The sequence below is a fragment of the Lates calcarifer genome, linkage group LG17, assembly GCF_001640805.2.
Source record: "Lates calcarifer isolate ASB-BC8 linkage group LG17, TLL_Latcal_v3, whole genome shotgun sequence".
In the NCBI taxonomy this organism is placed as follows: Eukaryota; Metazoa; Chordata; class Actinopteri; family Centropomidae; genus Lates; species Lates calcarifer.
In genome coordinates this window covers 10122901-10144746 of record NC_066849.1, presented here as the reverse complement: position 1 = coordinate 10144746, position 21846 = coordinate 10122901, and the positions used below count along the sequence as shown (strand labels likewise).

General features: G+C 43.1%; 3 protein-coding genes across 3 annotated transcripts in view; 2 read left to right on the top strand and 1 right to left on the bottom strand.

Moving 5' to 3' along the window:
* The window catches only part of notch2 (notch receptor 2), a 43359-nt gene extending 38148 nt beyond the window's left edge, over positions 1 to 5211 (top strand). The window contains exons 31-35 of the mRNA XM_018667345.2: positions 122 to 275; positions 356 to 675; positions 794 to 941; positions 1359 to 1456; positions 1775 to 5211. Coding sequence (XP_018522861.1) covers positions 122 to 275; positions 356 to 675; positions 794 to 941; positions 1359 to 1456; positions 1775 to 3214 — 2160 coding nt within the window. The 3' untranslated portion in view covers positions 3215 to 5211. The remainder of the gene's footprint in view (positions 1 to 121; positions 276 to 355; positions 676 to 793; positions 942 to 1358; positions 1457 to 1774) is intronic.
* An 829-nt stretch (positions 5212 to 6040) lies between these two features.
* slc35a3a (solute carrier family 35 member A3a) lies at positions 6041 to 14025 on the top strand. The gene is made up of 8 exons (XM_018667342.2): positions 6041 to 6474; positions 6630 to 6839; positions 7432 to 7586; positions 7742 to 7864; positions 10916 to 11090; positions 11867 to 11985; positions 12157 to 12290; positions 12403 to 14025. The coding sequence occupies exons 2-8, from the start codon at positions 6650 to 6652 to the stop codon at positions 12491 to 12493; spliced, it is 987 nt and encodes a 328-aa protein (XP_018522858.1). The 5' UTR covers positions 6041 to 6474; positions 6630 to 6649; the 3' UTR covers positions 12494 to 14025.
* A 194-nt stretch (positions 14026 to 14219) lies between these two features.
* On the bottom strand, positions 14220 to 21212 carry fam78bb (family with sequence similarity 78 member Bb). The gene is made up of 2 exons (XM_018667343.2): positions 19616 to 21212; positions 14220 to 18087 (listed from the first exon to the last, which is right to left on the bottom strand). The coding sequence occupies exons 1-2, from the start codon at positions 19984 to 19986 to the stop codon at positions 17565 to 17567; spliced, it is 894 nt and encodes a 297-aa protein (XP_018522859.1). The 5' UTR covers positions 19987 to 21212; the 3' UTR covers positions 14220 to 17564.
* Between the last annotated feature and the right edge of the window lie 634 nt (positions 21213 to 21846).

The window sequence follows — 21846 nt, the reverse complement described above, 5'->3', positions numbered from 1 at the left end:
TCCAAATAAATCTGGTGGATTGGAGCAGTTAAAATCATATTGGGTACCAAATGTTTAAAATATAAGTAAAGGTTTTCGGTGGTTGTGAATGTTGTTTCTGTTGGCTGCTGCTTCTTCATAGACTGAAGACAAACCCTTGCTGCCCATCGCTATGGACGGAGGCATCGACCGAAGGGAGTGGACCCTGCAGCACCGAAAGGCTGCTGACATCACGCTTACTCCCCCACAGGCCGACCTGGATGCTGACTGTCTGGACGTTAATGTCAAGGGACCTGGTAAGAAAACTTGACTTCTAGACTTCAAGGTGTAATTCACTTTCAATCATTTCCCCAATAATGAATTTCTCCTCCCCCAGATGGCTTCACCCCGCTGATGTTGGCATCACTACGTAATGGTGGAGGTCCGGACTGCAGCCTGCACGGAGAAGAGGAGGAAGAGAGCGGAGGAGATGAACCAGGACCAAGCGTCATTTCAGACCTGATCGCTCAAGGTGCCTCACTGATGGCCCAGACTGACCGCACAGGAGAAACGGCGCTCCACCTGGCTGCCCGGTATGCCAGAGCTGATGCTGCTAAGAGACTGCTGGATGCTGGAGCTGATCCTAACGCCCATGACAACATGGGCAGAACTCCTCTGCATGCTGCTGTGGCGGCCGATGCCCAGGGAGTCTTCCAGGTGAGTTGACTGTCTGATCTTAATTTTGACTATTAAACTCCGAAATCTGCATCACTGAGGCTTTTCATCATGACTTATCATCTCTCTCACGTCTCTGTCTTTGTCTTCTGTCTTCCAGATTCTGATCCGTAACCGTGCAACAGAGCTGGACGCCCGGATGAATGACGGCACTACTCCCCTGATCCTGGCAGCCAGGCTAGCTGTGGAGGGCATGGTGGAAGAGCTGATCCACTGCCACGCTGACATCAACGCAGTAGACGACCATGGTCAGGAAACCACATTGGTTTTATTTACTCCCTTTGTCAAATATCTTCCTTTTGTATTGGATGTCTGCTCTGCATTACAGCCTGCACTGTATGCAGCCATTTGGATTCCAGTGAAAACATTGCTTATATTGTACCTGTAGTATTTGTATGAGGAACCTTGCCTCTTGTTAAGCATGAAAAGCATCCAGATTAGATCAATTCATTCAGATCTGACATGGTTTTGGTGGTTAACCTTAGTGACCATGTAATATTACCTCAGTCCTTTCAGAAATATAGTTAGCAGTTGTTGAAAATCTCTCATTAGTAGCAGAAAAATACGGTATTTATGAATGGATGAAAAAATGGGCACTAAATTATAATAGCTTCATTGTGATTAACATGGATGTGCTTCTTTGTCTCACTGTCCCACCATTTTAGGTAAATCTGCTCTGCACTGGGCAGCTGCAGTTAATAATGTGGAGGCTACTCTTGTGCTTTTGAAGAATGGAGCCAACCGTGACATGCAAGACAACAAGGTGTGTTCTTGTGTTTTCATTTATACCGTTTCAAAGCTTGTTCCTCAGTTTGTGTGCTAAATATGACTTTTCTTTTACTTGAGGAAAAGGACTCAAGTAAATGCAAAGTCACCCATTAAAAAACCACTAAAGTATATGTCGTAGTGTGTCTGGCATAAGTGCTTGGACAAAGTGATATTTAATCTAGAATCATTTACCAGTAAGACTTAAATTTATTGTTTAATTTTCTTTTTCTTAAATGTAAAGTTTAAAGTGATACCCCAAATAAAATCCATCATTTGTCAGTTTGAATATTGTCATTATCTGTGTTTCCCTCAGGAGGAGACCCCACTCTTTCTGGCAGCCAGAGAAGGCAGCTTTGAGGCAGCTCAGGTTCTCCTTGACCACTACTCCAACCGTGACATCACTGATCACCTGGATCGGCTGCCCCGCGATACAGCTCAAGAACGCATGCATCATGACATAGTCCGCCTGCTGGACCAGTATAATCTGGTTCACAGTCCACACAATGGGCCTAACCACATGGGCGGAGGAGGAAACTCTGTCATGTGTGGGGCCAACGGAGCAGGCTTCATCGGCATGCGCCCTGGACCACAGGGGAAGAAGAGCAGGAGGGGTGGAGGTGGGGCTAAGGTGGGAGGTGTTGGCGGGGGAGCGAAGGAGCTGAAAGACATGAAGGCGAAGAGAAGAAAGAAGCCCGCTGGAGGTGAGGGGACTGGCGTGGGTGCTGGAGTGGGAGGAGGAAGTGGAGGAGGTACAGGAGGAGGGAGTGCAAATGGCGTCAAGGCAGCGGGAGGACTTCCGGAAAGCTCTGTCACCATGTCACCCGTCGACTCCCTGGAATCACCACACTCGTACACGGGTGACGTGTCTGGTGCCGTCTCCACAACAGCGAACTCTCCTCCCCTTCTAAGCAGCCCCACCTCCAGACCGATGCTGCCCCCCGTTAGCCACATGCTGGGACAGCAGCAGGGCTGGGTGGGCATGACCAAGCACGGCTACAGCGGCCACATGTTTGGCCTCGTACCGCACCAGATGGGGGGATCTCACCCTGGCATGGGCCAGCACCACGGCCAGGGCCCAATGCTGACCCCCATGAACGTCACCATGAGCAGAGAGCAGCTGCCACCTATTGTCACATTTCAGATGATGGCTCCTGGAGGAGGCCAGGCCATGCTGAAGCAGCCACAGCCGGGGCAGGTACAAGTCACGCAGTCCCAGGGACAGAACCAGAGTCAAGGTCACTCCCAGCAGGCGCCAAGCCACCTCCACTGCCCCCAGAGCATGATGTACCAGATCCCGGAGCAGATGAGCATGCCGCACGGGCTCTCCCACACCCTGCAGCACCCCCACACCGTTGGCCACGGAGGGATCGAAGGCCAGTCTCGACAGCTGCCCTCCTATCCGCCCATGCAGAGCCCTGTGGATAAATACCCCACGCCCCCCTCCCAGCACAGTTACGTCACCGCCGGCTCAGAGGGCACCACCCCTGGCCACTCTGCCCACCCACCCAGCGAGCACCCATATCTCACCCCATCACCCGAATCCCCAGACCCTTGGTCGTCCTCTTCGCCACACTCCAACTCAGACTGGTCTGACGTCACCACCAGCCCCACCCCTCTGGGGAACCCCCACCATGCACTGCCATCGTCGCACCACACACACATTCCAGAGCAGGTGCAGCCACAGCCGCAGACGCAACAAATGCAGCAGGCCTCTCAACAGCCTCAGCTTGGAAACATGCAGGTGTTTGCATAGGCCGGCCAGAGGAAAGCAGAAACAGACTGACTTTGGGGTTCTGTGTAGTTAAATAACAACACATAATAACTCGTTCAGTGCTTTTCTCACCTCTTTTGTTAATTCTCTCTGTATCATTATTATTATCAGTCACCTCCCCTTTTATGTTTTCCTCTCCTCTTTGCACTTAAGAAAACTGTGTATAGTTTCTAAAACATCGAGTATTATCAGCTAGATATCACAAGTTCTCAACACCAAAAAATTATGGATTTAGTCATCTGTCACAAGCTAAAATCAGTTCTTTCACGTAGTTCCTCCAGTCCCAGCTGAGCATTGTGTGCTCTCTGTTGGCGGAGTCAGGACTTCTCTCTTCGGTCTCTGGCACCCAAACACAAACTGTTTATTGAGGGATCAAGGAGGAACTGCTGACCAGATGGCGGTCAGCTGGTATTGCATCAGAAAAACAGACTGTTGAGATGGACACTGATCCTGCCTGTTTTGGAGGACATTGTTATTTTTTTCTGCTATATGCTATCTGTATGTGTTGTTTAATGTGATAAGCCTGCCAATACTAACTCCTCATTGAAACCATTCACTCTACTTTCTTTAATTCAATGGGTCACATTCAGTTGTTGCTTTTATTCTCAAAGCAAAACTACCTAGTTGTTGCCTTACTTTTTATTATTCATGCATTGTTTTGTTTTTACTGTGCTAAAGGGGGAAATTTTATAAAAGGCTGTCGCATGATAAGAAAGACAAACGCAAAAAAATGACAGAGTAGAAAGACGTGCACGCAGAGGCATCTCCTTACTTAACAGTGAATTTACCACATTTTGAAGGCAGTTACTGTTACAGAAATACAAAAGAGTTGATTTGAAAACCAAATCAGAGTTTGCATGGACACATTCACATCCTGTCGGTGTGATATTATGTCACAGACTTCCTGTGTTGTTGAGGGATTCATTCAGAAGCTTACCAAACTTTATGCAAAAACATACATTAGTTTTGTCACACTCATTGTTACTGTTGTGCCACTGGGTTTAGTTTGTTGTATGATGAAATGTACATAGACGTATAACACATTCTGCTTGTTATTACTGAATTTAATTTGGCAAAGACTTGTTGACTTTTTAAAATGTCTGTTTTTTTCTTTTATATGAATACTGTTCGCACTTCTTGAATGATTATGAATGTTACAGAGGTGCATGGTTTTATCTTTAAACTGCCTCTTTTTCTAAATAGTTTCTCTTCCAAAATCATTTAACCAGTTTCACCTTTTGCTTAACTACAATCAGTGTATTTCTGCACTTTTTTAAATTGTCATGATTCATAAACCAAGTCTGGAGGTGAGCGAGGTTTCATAAAAGGTTTGTTTTTTTTTTTTTTAATCGTCCTTCTTAAAGTTGATGTTGAGCATAGCTTTGTGTGACTGCTCTGTAAACACAGACAATCATTCACTGTTTTACATCAGTGTCTCTAAGACCAAATTTAGTTTTATTCAGCCAAAAATGTACATCCTGTCCAAATTTCTGTTGGTTGTCATCCTTTGTTGCAAAAGTAGCGCAATCTCTAAAAAAGCGAGACACACACAACCTGAAAGCAAAAAATATTGCCTTTGTTTTTGATTACTGCTGTTACATGTCTGCAAAACAAACCAAATAATTCACGTTTCTTCAATATTCCCAATGCCTTATTTTTCAGGGCGTTTGTTCTCTGTACTTAGGATGTCCCTGCAGTTTCACAAACACATGTACATTGAGATTTCAGTCAAGAAGAATTGTCAGTTCCCATACATATGCAAGGCTATGTGTCTATGTTTTGTATATAAAATGTTTTTTTTAATTGTACTTTCCCGTGTTAACCAAATAACCTATAATATACATGTCATATGAAGTAGTTGTCACCATGTTTGTATAAGGTAGAAGACTAAAACTGATAAAATAAGTTGTCTGTCGATAAAAAAAGAAACCAAATGATCAACCAAATGTGCTTTCTGAAATAAAGCCCAGATCTTCATAGATTGCTGCACTTGTGTCTTTTCTTGAAATATAATGTGTTTTCTCATTGTGTTAATTCAGTGCTGGTGTTAATTTTGAATCAATCAGTTTCAATCAGACCTTTAACAGGTGCTGTTGATTCAGTCACACGGTGCTGAACTCATATCTAAAGTCCATTTAAAATGACTTTTATTTTGAAGGTATAGTAAGGTCTGGACAGCAACCTGATTCCTTCACTAGATATTATTGTACCAGTGTGTATCAGAGAAGTATCTGCTTCTCCAGGCCACACTTTGTACTTACCATAGAGAAATATACAGTAGATTCAATTGACTAACTGCAAGTCATGTGATGTATTTTAATGAAAGATAAACAGAAATATTCAACTTTCAACTTTTTATGTAAAATACTATTTTTATGTAACTTTCTTTTTCAGTGTGACATGTTCCTATATAAAAGCAACCATAGATATGAATAATCTTGGCAACAAACAGTATTAGTAACAAATCACAAAAGACAAAGAAGGTAGTTTTTACTGTATGAATCCATAACATTCTGATATTTGAAATTAACACAATATATTTAGGCCATTGCAGAGCTCTCAACAGTGCAATGTTAAGATGTTGTATTGCCTTTGGCGTGATTTGGACCACCAGGACTTTTATATTTTGATTGAACAGCTTCTGCTAGTCATGAATGTTAATCATAGAAACTCACACAACTTGTGTTTAGATTCCAAAAAAACTAAAATCCCAAAACAGTCTTTTGTGTAACCCTATTAGTTCAGTAAATTACATAACCTCTTCACAGTTTGTTTCCAGACCAGCAGGTGGCGCTGAGTCTCACAGGAAGCCTTGACGAAGAGAAGAGGAAGAAATCTGTACACGGAAGTTCTTCAGGACTTTACATGCATGAGATTTTTTTCCCCTTCAATAGCCTCTCTCTCGGTATATAATTTACTTTTCTTTCTGGCGGTTAGTTATCAACCGTTATGGCGGTGAAAGCTACGACAGTGTGTGTGGAGAGCCGGAGCAGATCATGTGCAGGTATCCGCGCACGGTAGATCACCGGAGGGGTCAATGGACGCCAGGAGTTGAAGTGCAGCTGTTTTGACAGCTGGGTTGAGCCTCCAGTACCTGGTTTGTGAGTCCGACAGAGACCGAGAGAGCTGCCGAAAGCAGAGAAGAACCGAGGTTCAATATCTAGGGCGGGTTTTTTATGTAGAGACATTTATCTACGTCTGTCAAGTTGCTGTTAAGGCGCCATTGAAGAAAAGGGGGAAAGGTGAGAGCTGCTCCCTCTTTGAGTAAACACCTCTTTTTGTGTCTAGAAATCTTCCACTCCTCGCTTTGGTTCTGTATTTACCTCCCGACATCAATTATATGTCTTACTACTCGCACTGTATCTTTATTGTCGTTTCTCCCCTTTCCTGTGGCCAGCTACCCACCGACCTGTGGCCATGGCTTCGTCCCGGCTGAAGTACCTCTCTCTGGGCGTGCTGGTGTTCCAGACCACCTCCCTGGTGCTCACCATGCGGTACTCCCGCACCCTGCAGGCCGAGGGCCCGCGGTATCTGGCCTCCTCAGCTGTGGTGGTGGCCGAGGTCATGAAGATACTCACCTGTGTGCTGCTCGTCTTCAAGGAGCACAGTGAGTGCACAGCACACAGTCAATATCACCTTAATCATGTGACTGAAAATATCCTATTGTTGTCAATATATTATATTGTAGTAGTACTATTACTATTGTAGCAGTTTTTTTGATTAAATAATTGATTTTGAGTCTATAAAATGTTACAAATCACCATTTCCAAGAGACCATGTTAATGTCTTTAACTGCTCATGTTCCTATACCCTGAAATATACATTAACATTAACAGATGTTTGGGTTTTTCACTCAATAAATGACTGAAATGATTAATCAATCCTTTAATTTTCTGTTAGTCGACTTATTAACGGATTGATCTGTTGGTTTGGCCATAACAATGAAAAATGATTTTTATTTTAATATCTGCTAATATTCATCAAACCATGCTAAACAACGACAACATTAATCATTTTATTTATTTTGTTATGTTGTAATAAATATACAGTATATATATTAAAAAACATGAAAACTTCTGCACAAGAGCAGCACACCAATATTACATTTTTTAAAAAAAAGAAAGAAAGAAAAAAACAAGTGATCAAAAACAAAGATAGAACTCGTTGAGTGGTCACACTTGTTTGTTTTCATTCCTCAGGTTACAGCATGAGAGCCCTGAACAGCATCCTGCGTCAGGAAATTGCCCACAAACCCATAGAAACACTGAAGCTGGCAATCCCCTCTGGGATCTACACACTGCAGAACAACCTGCTGTACGTCGCCCTGTCCAACCTGGACGCAGCCACCTACCAGGTACGGCAGGCTGAGATGTGTGCGTCTTCATTGGCTCACAGCGGGACCCAGTTTTACATGCGCAAGAGATGATGTGTCTTCCCGAGCCTTTTAGCAATTAGCACATTGCTCTCATTCATGGATTATTTACAGTTTTCCCACTTTATCTCCATCAGGTGACATACCAGCTGAAGATCCTGACCACGGCTCTGTTCTCTGTGTCCATGCTGGGCCGCAGGCTGGGCGTCTACCAGTGGCTCTCTCTGCTGATTCTTATGGCTGGAGTGGCTCTTGTGCAGGTCCAGTACAGTCTCAAGTCTCTTTAATGTTAATGGCTCGTAGAAACTAAAATGCTCTCACCATCTCAAGAAACAGGCCGGAGAGCATCCTCTGTGTGGGAAAACAGTAAACACATAAAAACATTTGAGTGATTTTATGAGTAGGTGCTTTTGAATGGAGCCTGCCGGTCCACTAGTAATCAGAGCAACAGTCCATGTCAAGTGAATGAGTAGACTTCACCTCAGGGTGTTACTATGCAGAATAATGGCGGACCTCTGGGATGGTTTCCTGTTTTTACTGTTGATAGGATACAGGACTATGATGCTAGAGGCAAGCTAACAAATCTTCTAAAAGGGGGAAAAATACATGTGTGCTTGTGACATTTTTTTGTCATTTCATTTTCCCTTCATCGTTCATTCGAATCGCTGAAAAAGTCTGAAACGTTTTGTGGTGATTCAGAAATCTTTAATCAGACTGAGAACTTTCCATCTGGAAAAAAATAACTGATTTCAACTCCAATCTAGCTTTGACAATACATTACTTTATATTTTGGGGATATTTACTCTATTCTGTGAATGTTTGCCCACTTGAGTTGAGGACAAGATGTTTCACTCTCTGCTCCAGTGTTTATCATTTTATTGGCTCTCTTACCAACCTTTTTCTGAGTGGTGTTTCTTTTTCAGAGCAGCCATGTTTGAGTAGGTAATGTTTACTAGTTCTAGTAGCCAGTAGCAGTATATCGTAAAACTGTTGCTTCTGTAGAAAGCTCAACAATAAATCAGTAATATAGCCCAGCACTCTTTGCAGGTTTAGTTCTCTCCTACGTTTGGTGACTGTGGATCGTGTAACCAAGACACATTTGTTGGGAATCATCACTTGAATTAATAGGGAAGCTCTCAGCATGCTCCCATCCTTCCTCTTTTGAGCTCGCAAATTGCCTTTTTTTATTTTAGTACAGAATCAGTTAAAAGTGAGTCAGACGTGCCCAGGCTGCGTCTGCCCAGGATCACACTGAAAGACTTCTTGTTAGTGCTTTTAAACGTAAGAAGAAAGAGGATGTAGCCAGTTCTGTAGGTGTCACTTTGTTTTAGCTTTGATTATCGGGTGATATTAAATTTCTTTTATTTACTCAGTTGCATAAAGGTTAAATAAATAAAACACAAATAATGAGGCCAGAAAATAGAGAGCTGAGTAAATATTGGCCGCCAGTGGTTGCGAGGGATGTGCTGGTGAATGATGAGGTGTCAGGAGAGGAAAGACAGTTGTGAAATCACCTCCTCCTCTTCCTTGGCAAAACAAAGAAAACGTCAGTCATTTAGTATTACACCCAATGTGATCTTAATGCTGCCTGAGCACTCATACAGTTGCACAATAGAGGAGGAGGAAGAGGAGGATGAGGACATGAAGCTACACCCTCATAAATCCACAAGATCAGCCAGGTAGAAACACCAACTCCCAGACTGCTCTCGATGTAACCAGGCTGAGTGCAGGAATGTCGACTATGGTCTATCTTTGACACCTCCTGATGGCTCCAACAACAGATCATCAAATATGATATGAACACACAGCCATAGCAAATGTTTACAAACAGTATCACTTACAAACAAAGAGCGAAAAAGCCAGCAAGAGTCTGCTAAGACATAATTGGCCTGTTATATTAATGCAGCATCTCATTTTCACTTTTCTTTGTCAGGGTTTGTGGTGTTAGTTCTCACTCAGCAGGGTTTGTTTTGGGGGAGAATGGAGGAGTTAAAAAAGGTGGAAGGCAAACAGTATCTTGTTCCAATAATGAACCAAAGAATAATTCCATATTGTTCTCATGTATATCCAATTTTAAAAAAAAATGCAATCGCTACAATACATTTCTTTCTCTGCACAACCAGAGATCATCATCTTTCTTTTTTTGCATTAACACCCATTTTTTTGCTTACTGCGGCAAGTAACGCAGGAACTCACACTCTGCAGCATTTTTACAACTCGGCAAAGTTGTGAAGATGCCCTTTGTATGAATTTCAGGTTCCCAGCATTATAGATTCAGAAAGAGCTTTGAGTGTGATTGTTAAGATTACATTTTGTTGTCATGTTTATTTGATCCAAATCATACTACACACATAGTTTTATGAAAGAAATTGTGTCTTTTGACAGTTAGTGCCCATTGACACACTGGGAAATCACTTATAATATATAAAGACGGTAAACAGGGGGAAACAGCATAGTTCTGTCCAGACGGTAACAAACTCTGCCTGCTCTGCCTATAAGCTCACTGATTAACACATTGTAGCTTGTTTGGTTAATCTGTACTGAAGTGCTTTAACGAGTTGTTGTTTTGCAGCAGGTTGTGTGTCTGTCATTACAGTTCTTTTTTCACATCACTCTGTTCTGTTCAGATGTTAAAGCTCACAATAGGTTAGTGCATTCTGTCAGGTACAAAATATCTATGACAATGAGGCATGGCTCGGTGTGAGATTCTGATTGTATGATAAGCTTAAACAAAAATATCACAGTTTGGCAGTATTGCAATTAAAGCTCTAAAATGAGTTATTTTGACATGCCTGGTAAGAATTTTTTTTTCTGAGCATAATCTATTTTGTTTTTAAACAACATTGAGTATTTGGAACATTAGTAAAGGTGTACATTAAGTTAAAATAATATAAAATCCCCTAAGTGAGCCTAAACCTGCAGCTCAACAAGCTCAGAACATAAAGAACTGTATTCTTTTCAGAGAAAAAAACACAAACTTAAACCGTAGGAATGGTACGATGAAAAATATCAATGGTTTTGAAACCATGACTTTTTCAGACCACGGTATAGCTTTCAAAACGGTAGCTGGCCCATGCCTAGTCAGAACTTCAACTACATCTCATGATCTTCCTCAGTGGATGGAGTTGGCTTTTGCTGTCAAATATGAAATGGTATAATTATGTTGTGATGACAATGGATCTACTACACTAATAAGCGAACCTTGAGAGAAGGTTTTTTTGTTAAACCATCTGTTTCCAAGGTCATGAATGAACTTTCAAACAGTTTTTTTTTTTTTTAAATAATCCATGTGTTTTCTCTTGTGCCTGCAGTGGCCCTCTGAGTCTGCTCCGGCTCCAGAGAAGGAGGCCCTGTCCACTGGCTCCCAGTTTGTTGGTGTGACAGCTGTTCTGGTGGCGTGCTGCTCCAGCGGGTTCGCTGGCGTCTACTTTGAGAAGATCCTGAAGGAGAGCAAACAGAGCGTCTGGGTCCGCAACATCCAGCTAGGTCAGTATTCATCAGTCAGTCGAATCAATCAGCTGTTGAGACTGCTCAATAACCAAACTCAATACATTGAACAGTACTGTTAAAATGCAGATGACAGAGCTATAAAATTCTCCACAACTGTCTTATGATATTTGATTAATGCACGTCCATCGACAGAGGAATCCCGTTATGAGATGCTGTGGACTGAAAAAGGCCCCAGCTCCATGTTTCTGAAGTGAGCTCTTGTTTACAGTTTCCTTTCTTCCCTGCACAGAGAGCCAGCTGGGCTTTGTACCTCCGATACATTTCTGTTAAGATAAATGTTCCTGTCTAGTTTATTTTTACCCTGGAACGTGTGAGGCATGTGTTAAGTCTCCTGCGATTCCTGGTGCAAGCTTGGAGCTTTTTCACCTGCATTAAATGTTGGAGCCAAGACAAGAGCGGTGAAGAAAACACTGTGCAATTTTTATTTATTTATTTATTTATTTTTGCTAGTAGTTGTAAAAATGATAAAACAGAACAGAAAAAGAAGGAAACTAAGATTTAGTGCTTCAATGATTAGTTGTCAAAATCATTTGATGAGCAAAAATACCAAACATTTCTCTGTTTTACAGGATTGATACTTGAACATGTTGGGGTTCTGAGCTGTTGCTCCAACAAAACAAGCAATTTTCACAATTAGAATAAGTGGAAACATAAATGACACATTAACGAAAAATGAAAATATTGTTAGTTAGAGAAAGAAAAAGACTGGTGTTTAGCTCACTCATGTATTTACTGTATGTGTGTGTTTTCAGGCATGTTTGGCCTGGTATTTGGTCTTTTCGGGATGCTGGCCTACGATGGGGAAAGGGTGAAGGAGTCAGGAATGTTCCAGGGTTACAACTCAGTCACCTGGACCGTTGTAGCGTTGCAGGTAACTTTCTCTCCACCGACAGTGATTCAAAGTGTGTTCCCCACCAAAACCGTCAGATATATTCTAAAGTCTCCGGGGCTAACAGACTCTTTAATTTGGCGGATCGGACTCCCCCGTCGGCCCAGGTCATGCCTTTGTCCATCTGTGTCTGTCTGTTTGTTGTTTCTCCAGGCGCTGGGTGGTCTGGTCATAGCAGCGGTCATCAAGTATGCAGACAACATCCTCAAGGGCTTTGCTACATCGCTCTCCATCATCCTGTCAACTCTTATATCGTACTTCTGGCTGCAGGACTTCGACCCCACCGGGTAGAGGAAATGCTCACTATCTTTCTCTCTGTCTCTCCTCAGTATGTTCTCTTTTTCTTTCCTGTAATCACAGTTTCTCAGGCTGAAAGTGTCATCTGCTCTCTGTCCACAGCGTGTTCTTCCTGGGGGCCATTTTGGTCATCGTGGCCACTTTCCTGTACGGCTACGAAAGCAAGCCGTCCCCCAACCCCAGCAGGGCGTAGGACACTCATGGCTGACACTACAGCAGCAGTAGGAGGTCCTGTTGAAGCGTCAAGACAAGGAGGGGAAAGGAGGACAGGCATACAACAAAAAAAAAAAGAGGGGAAAGGTCTTTATCGTATATTGTGATCGCGGAAAAGGAGGAGCAGAGGAGTAGGAAGCGAGGAGGTAAGCAGGTTGGGAACAGAGGAAAGGAAAAGAGATTAAAAAAGCAAGCACAACGCTGTGATAGATCTCAAACACCAAAAGTGCCTCAGCTTGGAGGAGTAACCAGTGAGAAAAGAAAACTGTGGTGAAACAGGATTGTATGATTTTTCCCTTAATGACCGCTGTAGAGAATCCTGGCACACCTCCAGAGCTAGAGAGATACTCCCAACAGGACAGACTGATTGTGTTTGTTAAGAACCTGTTTGACTGCCAGTCGCTGTTACTGCCACGTCAGTCACACCCGTATAGTAAAGGATCAAAGAGGCAGACAAGCAGGAGTTTCTGAACCTTCTTCAATACCACATTTTGCAGATGTAGTGTGACTGGCTTGTTCACCTTAGAGTCACAGTATTTAAGGCTCTGACAGTCTAAAGTTGTCCCTTTTTGGGGCTGTGTACAATACTGCAACAAGCTCTGACAGTCGCATGGTTTAGGTTGCAAATGGTTAATGGTTGGCGTTTGGGTCATGGTTGGGGTTAGAGCCTGCTACAAAGGAGGGGTTTGTACACCACTTAAGATGCCTGTCTACTTGGGAGGCAGAACTCGGGGCAAAAATTAATTAGTGTTACAAGAGCCTTTAGACTATAGTAGTTGGTCACCAGAACTAGTATTGTAATCTAAATGATGGCTCTCATGTTTCGTTTTGTTCAGCTATTTTTGGAAACAGTTTTTGTTGCCAGGCAACATATAGTCACTGGGATGTCTTTGATAACATACACAGATCACTGTATGACTCTGGTCTGTCTAATCTGGGTGTATGAATAAAATGCTACAGGAATAAATTACTGTCACTTCAGGCTGTAATAATGGGGATTATTTAAATATTTAGGTTTTTGAATTGAAAAGGACAGTTTGATTATGTGGTAATTTTATACAACTTGAAATTATGTTAGCCTTTGGTGTAAATTTAAACCGAAACCATTTCAATTGTAACCTATAAATCGAAATGAATTGTCTGTTTAACTTATTCATTCATTGATTAGGCTGAGGTTTACATGACTTTTCAAAGCCGTTGATTATCAACATCCAGCTCCTTATGTCCTGTGCTTGTGTAAAAAATATATTCTGTTGATTCAAAGTAAAAGAAATCAAAATATTACTAAATGTAGCCCAGCTAAGTCTGAACTGACTGAACTGTTGATACTGATTACATCAGATATCTGTGAGGCATTATTTACATAGAAAGTAACCTTGGACTGTACACCTTTACTGATGTTTTTCCTCTGGAACTACTTTTTTTTCTTGGGATAAAGCGGGTATAATAATAACTTTATTATTTTAATTACAGATATGTGAATCTTTTATAAAAGAAAAATGTTTCCTTTAACATTTTTGAATGTGTTTAATGTATTATTTTGTGTCTCCTCCGTATTACCTCTCGTACAACCCACACATTTACATTTTACACTCAGAATAGAGTGCACAATAGTAAAAATGTATAATCTTTGTAGCCTGTCTTTCACTTCACATGTCGCCTTAGAACTGCAAATTACAAGACATGAATAAATTCACACGTTGATATATTTGGCATTTGTTTTAATGGGTTTAAAAACACTGCATGCAAAAGCCAGACAGTCTGAGAGAAAGGACTGTAACACGGCAGAGTTTCATGTTCTTCATATTATAACACTGTAAACCACCATTACCCAGTCGTTTTTGAACTATCACTGCATTAAACTCCAGTCAATCAGCGGAACAAGTAGGAATTAGTCGAGCTCCTCATGAAGGGCCGTGTACCGCTCTACCCGAGTCCTCAGGCACATCTGTTACTGTAAAAGACACTTGAGGCCCTGACACACACAGACAGTGACTGTGTGACCTCATGGTCAAGTATAAATGTATTTTCTTTAACACTTTAGTCGGGGCAACGTGTGAAAAAAAAAGTTTCTGTTTTGTTTCACCCTATAAAAGCCACAATTCTCTGATTAAAATCACAGACCAATAAAGATCACCACCTTAGTTTCTCCAGTTTAAAGTGCTGCTCTAGATGTTTCCCTTGTCAGCGTTGGCTCTCAGATGTTCTTTGCCTCACAAACTGCTCCTGAGTCATGGCTACAATAGGCAAGTGGTTAAAATATCCACCGTCCGCAATGAGTGTGTTCCAGGGCTCACAATACACAGGCAGAACAGTCCTTTCCAGTGGCTCTAGTGTCGTTCTAGATGAGGTGTGTACTCTGTGTGTGTGTGTATGTATGTGAAGGCTTGTTCGGTTTGCACCAAGAGTAATGAGCAGCATGGGTAAAATAACGTGGTTACATCCTCCGTCTCTCTTCATCTCTGTCTCATCTGGACCAGCTCAGCAGTTCAGCGTGACCTGTTTTACTGGCCCATTGTGCGCTGAGTGTGTACGAAACAGAAATACAGCACATAGACCTGCCAGGAAAACAGTTAGCAACATTTACTGTCAGATTCAGCTCGATCGCGAGACGTTCATGTTCGCGCTCTTGTTTTCTTTTTCAGTCAAGAATCATCATAAAAACACATTTTTATAAAAGATCATAGTGGCACAAGAGTCTAAGTTGTGTAAACCAAATACTGCACCGACCTATAAAGGGTCCATTCAACCAAACACAAATTCTCACTTACCTCTAGCTGTGTGTGTAATGCATGTAGATAGTTTTGGTTTTAGTTTGGCAGGTTTTGAGATATTTGTCTCTCACATTTCTGCTTCCACTCCAACACACTGAAGGTGACTGGAGAACCACTTGTGATGCTCAGAGCATTGACAAATTACATTTAAAAAATCAACGTGTCTTTCCAGAGATAGTAATTCTATTGAGGAAACAGTCCTCATGAGAACAAATAATAACAAAGTCTCTTCAAAATATTTGTCACTGTCCCTGGAAAGATACATTACAATTTTTTTGTTTGTTTGTTTTTGTTTTTTTCTAGCGCCACAGCTCTAGTGATGTCTGTCTGTACCGTGGTTTAATGGTCCACCACGTTGGTCCAGACTGAAATATGTCAACAACTAATGCACTTGATGGCCATGGAGTTTTGTACAAACAGTCATCCCAGATGATGAATCCTAATGACCCCTGATTTTCCCTCTTGCACCAGAGAGAGGTTTTTGGCTTTTAGTGAACTGTCTTGTTTTGGCTGAATGGTCATGAAATGTGGTAGAAATAGTCCCTGTCCCTCTCCAGATGAAGTGCAGTATCTTTCCATGTAGCATCATCACCGGGTCATAAATTTGATTTGTAACACACTAAACTAAGACGCTTAAGATGATGAGCAGAATATCAGCATGAAAGCATTGTTCTTTTGAGCATGTTAGCATGCTGACATTGGCATTTAGCTCAAAGTGCTACTGTGACAATATACAACTGCTAGCATGGCTGTAGACTCCTACTTACTGTCTGTTCAACTGTAGTTTTTCAAAGCTGCGATCACAAAAGAAATTTGTTTGACCTCCGGTGTATTATTTCAGAGGCAGAATCTCACCGACAGATATTCGAAAACAAAATCTGCATGGGTAGATTTAGGCTAGATGTAAGTGAGAAGCTATATTTGTTTGGGGGAACCAATTCTTTAAGTATAAATACAGTTCTCTTTCAATACAATCTCTGTTTTTAAACAACATATACTGACTGAATGAAGACATATTAGAGCTCTCTTTCTCCTCTCACAGCCACTGTGGGCAGACTCATTTTATGACTCGTAAAATAAAGTAACTTCGCTTCCTCACCTCACAAATCTGATTAGATGGGACATAGGGAAAGGCGAAATCATGTGTCTACCGTAGGAGGCTGTCAGCAACACAGGCATCACTGGCTTTCAAAAGGCAGGGAGGGAGAAGCTCTGCAGCTTGGATGAACTGGCCATTTGTGATTGAAAAAAACAAACAATGAAAAAAAAAATCCTGCTGCAGGGCTTCATCTATGACTGTGTGTGTGTGTGTGTGTGTGTGTGTGTGTATGACTAAATCCAAGCTGTGATTTCTACACGTTTTGTGATATGTAAAAAGCTAAGTAGCTCTGAGGATGCGTGCATGTTGACAATCTTTCTGTTTTTAAATCATCTTTAAAAGATCCTACAATATAACATAATCACTTCCTAGTGTGTGTCTCTGTGTATGTGAGGCAGTCTGGTGTGACAAAGCAGCAAGCCTGGACCTGACCCTGGGGCTCCATTATAGAAAACACACAACCACAAGTACATACACACATGCCTGCACACCCACCCACAATCACGTCATCTCTGAAAGCACATCACCCAGTAACATTTCAGCTAATACTTTAGTTATCTCTGTGTGTTACGAATAAGCCCCACAGCAGTGCTGTCCCCCCTGGACCTGTGTGTGTGTGACACGTAAAACAGCAATGCCTTCCTTCAGTTACACTCTTACACAGTACACTTTGTTGTACAGTCCAGAGCAGGCCAGGGATTATGACGTGATTAAGGCTGAAGAACCTTTTTTTTTTCTTTCTTTTTTTTTTTTAAACAGGGTCTGTGTTCAGGCTTGACCACTTCTTTCTGGGCCTGAGTAGCTACAGTACAGGTTTGTGTTACATCCCAGCATTGGTGGTGGAATATTTCAAAGTCATACAGTGCTTCGCTCAGTTGTGCTGGGCTGGAGTAAAAGCCTGAACACCCAACAGCTTAAGAGCACCAGAAGTAGAGGCCGACATACTTTCTGGATCGTCAAAGGCAGCAGCGGGGAATTAAGGCAGTTGTCCCCTCAAGATTTTACTCAGAAAAGAATACAACTCTTCTTTGTGCCATCGACAGTTCACACAGCCTGCATATAGATCCTTATTTGTCTGTTTTTGTCTTTTCATCTGATTATCTCATCAGCCGTTTCACTGCCTAAGTGGCCCGCTATGATATGATATAACAAACGGCCAATCAGATTCTCCCAATGCTCTATTTGGGCGGTATGACAACAAGTGGAGGCCCTCTCCTCGGCCTCCACATCAGAACCTGGGCGTCATTGGCATTGGGTCTCCCCATGGCGTTAGGGGGGATGGGCTCCATGCGGGTCAGCACCCGAGGCTGGTCCTGGTGCACCCGGCCCACTAACCTGGCCCTGGAGCCCAGAGGCAGGGACGGATCCACCGCGATGTCAACCCTCATCCTCCACTTGATGGTGTGGAGCAGGATCTTTTCCCTGGAAGTGGTGTTGAGCGCCACCAGCCAGGTGGTGAAGCTCTGGTCCCTTTTGATGTTCGTCAGTAAGGGCGTGTTGGATTCACTCACCGGCACGGCCCAGGTGACGCTCGGGTAGAAATTGTCGTTCATGCTGACGATGAAGCGGGATGGCTTGGAGGTGGGGCCCACTATGGTGACAGTCTCTGTTGTATTTCCATACCAGGGGTAGCTCACGCCATCTGAGTCGCTGATGGCCCTCACCAGGCCTTCTCGCAGCTGAGGCAACTCCCAGCTCGACCTGGAGGGAGACAGGAAGTGTGAGACGAGAAACAAAGACTCCTCTGGGTAACTGTGTGCCATTCACTTACACCTTACCCTTTAAGATGAGAAAAATCCTTTTTAAGTGTGACTTATTATCAGGCTGTAAAGTTGTGTTTTACTGCCTTATTTCACTGAAAGTTTTAAGTGAGTTGTAGAGGCGTAACCACACCCAACAGCGATGTCACAGTGTACTGGTAGTACACAGTGACATCACTGTGCAGGGAGGTGTGACTTTAAACAACTGGAGGTCAGCAGAAACAAGATTTTCAGCTGCTGTTAAATTGCTCTATGAAGACCTAATTATGAATTATTAATCATATGAATTATATGTTTCAAAAAATAAGTATTTTCTCACCTAATCATTACTGACACACTTTCACATAGTGCTAAAACTGGATTTATGAATTTGTTGATCAACAGATTATATGACTAATTGAATTTTTTAAAAACCATTTATTAGGCAAAAATGTCAAATATTCTGAAGTTTCAGCTTCTCAAATGTGTGGATTTTCTCTTTTCATCTCACTGTAAATATAATACTTTTTTTGGTTTTGGCTGCTGCTGCTGTTAAATTGTAAAAGTATTTTTCAATGAATATTTGACAAATGATTTATTGAAAAAAAAAAACTGTCTATCATCAAACAATTCAGCATCTCGCAGCATCAAGAAACATTTAGGAATGAAACTGGAAGTTAGTTGATAGTAGCTCCACTATATACCACGTTATGATGGTGGTGACTCTGTTTTTCATATTTTGATAAGGGATTCCTGTATTCCATCTGTCTGAGGTGTAAAAAGTTAAAAATTTCTGTTTCTGAGGGAAATAAGATCATTTCAGAAAGGCTTTAAAAATCTCATTTAGACACAAGCTTGCAGCTTGCAGTGACACCACAGCAGCCGCCTGTAAATGGTATCTAGTCGTGCAGTATGTCAGCGGATTATCATCATCTCTTTGTTGCACCAAACAGTTTTTGTCATCTGCTAATCTCAGCACCCCCACTTCCATCTATTTGTTGTGCTTTCATGACCAATCTGATGACACCCCACCCTAAACCCCATCCTCTCAGCCCTACGCCCACCCACCCACTGTCTAAACCCAGCAGGATTAAACACCCCCTCATATGTGCCCTACAGTGTGTGTGTGTGTGTGTGTGTGTGTGTGTTGTTGGGGGGGGGGGGGTTGTGGGGGAGGACATGTCTCCGTGGGCACAATTTGAGTGTGAGAGCAGCAACTGTTGTTTAGCTCCTCTAATAGCAGCTTTTCTATTTAGGTGCCAAAGTCACAGGAACAGAATCTGTCGGTGGGCGTTTGAATGAAGGAGGCTGACAAGCACAGTTAACCTGCTGCGTGCACAAATGCTCCTCTGTGCAGCTCAGTGTGATGCACAGGCATGAACAACGTTATCATACTGGAGTGTACAAACATGCGTCCGAAGCGTCGCGCAGGGGGGCTGCATTGAAAGCGCGTCAAAACGAGGACGCAGGTGACAGAGGTGTGAACTCACATGCCGACGTCTCCGTAGGTGTTGTAAAATTCCATCTGGGTGCACGCCTGGATCCAGCCCACCACCCATGTCTCATTACGCGGAATGGGGGGCATCACAATCCGCGCCGAGGCTTTGAAATAGGGCGTCTTGTACCGAAGCACTATAGGCGAGTTCTCCTCGATGACAGTGGGGCAGTGGTCTATGGTGGCGGACAGGTCGTACACCACGATGTTCTCCCGTTTGATGCGTGACTTGTTACAGGCTATGCTCTGGATGCAGCCCATGTCTGTGCAGGTGAAGGTGATGGTCAGGAGCAGCCAAGTGACGGGCCTGGGGAACAGCACAGCTGACTGGGTCTCGACCAGTATCAACACTACGAGGCCGTGCATCAGATGAGACTGTAAGGCAAAGGTGGGTGCTACCACGCTGTAGGCCCGAATCAGTAAAATCACAATAAGGCTTTCAGTGGGATCACAGGACGGAGAGGTGGTGGTGGTGATGGTGGTGAGCTGCTGGGTCCAGTCAGACCGGGGTCCAGGTTCAGTTCCTCTGTGTCAGCACAGGCACACGCCCTGCTGATGTATGGGCACATCAAGCAAGCTCCAGGGAGCCCCCTGCTCTGCGGCTGCCCCCGTGCTCTGACCTCTCCAGGGGGCTGCACGCCCAAGGGAGAAATGCCCTGCAGGGATTTAACGAACTATCACATCAATTTTATGACAGGGGTATGACTGTATCCTCTCTGTTTCCGCGTGCTCTCTCCTCAATGATCCGACCCGTCTTCGCTCCTGCTTGAACCCCTGCCCGTAACCTTTGATCCTCCTCTTCCTTCCCCGAGCTGTCATGTCACAAGAGGCGTCGGGGGACCGGCGGACACCGGGGCGCCGGCAGGGGGACCCGGTGGTCGGGCGGCGAGGCTTGTTGTTGATGCGGCACTGTACATGAGATACTGCTGCTCCTGCTGCTGCCGCCTATAACCTGAGCGGCGGTGTTACAGTCCGTCATGCCTGTCGACTCGACGGGAGGGAAACCCGGTGAAACAAACAAAACCTGCGAGTCCGTGCATCTGTGATGGTGAAAACATGTAGCTTCCTCTTCTGGAGTTAGACGACACGGACGGCTTCTCGGCAGTCAAAACGAGGGAGACAACAAACTGTAAATACACCGACTGTACTCATCTGACACAGACTGATGAAACAATGTCATTAGAGATTAAAAAAAAAAATAAATCAGATAAATAGTCTCATAGTAACCGTGTAGAGCATTGTACGCCGAGCGGCATCCTCATTTGATGAGAGCTGCATGGCTGTGTGTCGCTGTTCAGTCTGCGTGGTGCTGAAGATGCTGAATGGACCAATGAACGGCAGCGGGAGACTCAATACGTAGGAGTGCCCGCGTCTGCACAGTAGTAGCTTTACGACCTCCTTCCTCCATATTGGAATAATGCTTTCTAATCCCGTGTACACAATGCAGACAAGGACCGGATAAGCCCTCAGTTGGTAGGGTGTTAGGCTTTTCGACGCAACAGGTAATCTTTGTCACATCCCAGAAATTATTTTTGAGGTAATTTGTCGGACATTTGTGCTTATACAACACAACCTCACAGTCTATCATTACTATCTTTTAACAATACACAATCTGTAATTAAATATAAGCGATAAAGTGCCTATAATTGTGTAGGGGGATATTTGATTGGTTAGTGGCAGTCGGCTGCCAGCAGCATTATGACACTTTTCAAAATAAAAGTAGCAACAACTTCATGTTGAGGAGATAGTCACTCAATATTATTTGTAGATAGATCAAGCCCAGATCCAAGATTGTTCACAAGAATTAAATTCACATTATAATAACTTTACAAACATGAAAATGTATGAACTGGTGAGGTCCTCTGTGGATCAAGAGATGGTCCTGTTTATTGGCAAGGTTCGGCAATGGAGGCAACTATCCTGGGACCTGAAACCACTGGGAGCCCCAGAAGTCCCAGGTTTACTGTTTGGTAGTGGTTGTTTTTTTTTTTGTTTTTTTTTAGTGTTACAGTGTTTTTTTCTTTTCTATCTATGATTATATACACTGTATCATCTGACATAAGGGCCTTAAGATGTGCCCTGCCTTACTGCCTGGTATTGAAAATGTGTCTTGAGGAGACACCCTGTATCCAAATTTAGTTGTTTTGAGCTGATACTGTGCTTACATGATGCACATTTCTAAACTGATCTGTATTTAGTCAAATTACCACACAGCAAACCTGGGGC

Bases quoted from the DNA above. Each gene is read 5' to 3' on its own strand.
- slc35a3a (XM_018667342.2), top strand. From the start codon at position 6,650: ATGGCTTCGTCCCGGCTGAAGTACCTCTCTCTGGGCGTGCTGGTGTTC. The intron at 7,587-7,741 runs GTACGGCAGGCT...TATCTCCATCAG, and splicing joins TGGACGCAGCCACCTACCAG to GTGACATACCAGCTGAAGAT. The intron at 7,865-10,915 runs GTCCAGTACAGT...TTGTGCCTGCAG, and splicing joins CTGGAGTGGCTCTTGTGCAG to TGGCCCTCTGAGTCTGCTCC.
- fam78bb (XM_018667343.2), bottom strand. From the start codon at position 19,986: ATGCACGGCCTCGTAGTGTTGATACTGGTCGAGACCCAGTCAGCTGTG. The intron at 18,088-19,615 runs GTGAGTTCACAC...GTCTCCCTCCAG, and splicing joins ACCTACGGAGACGTCGGCAT to GTCGAGCTGGGAGTTGCCTC.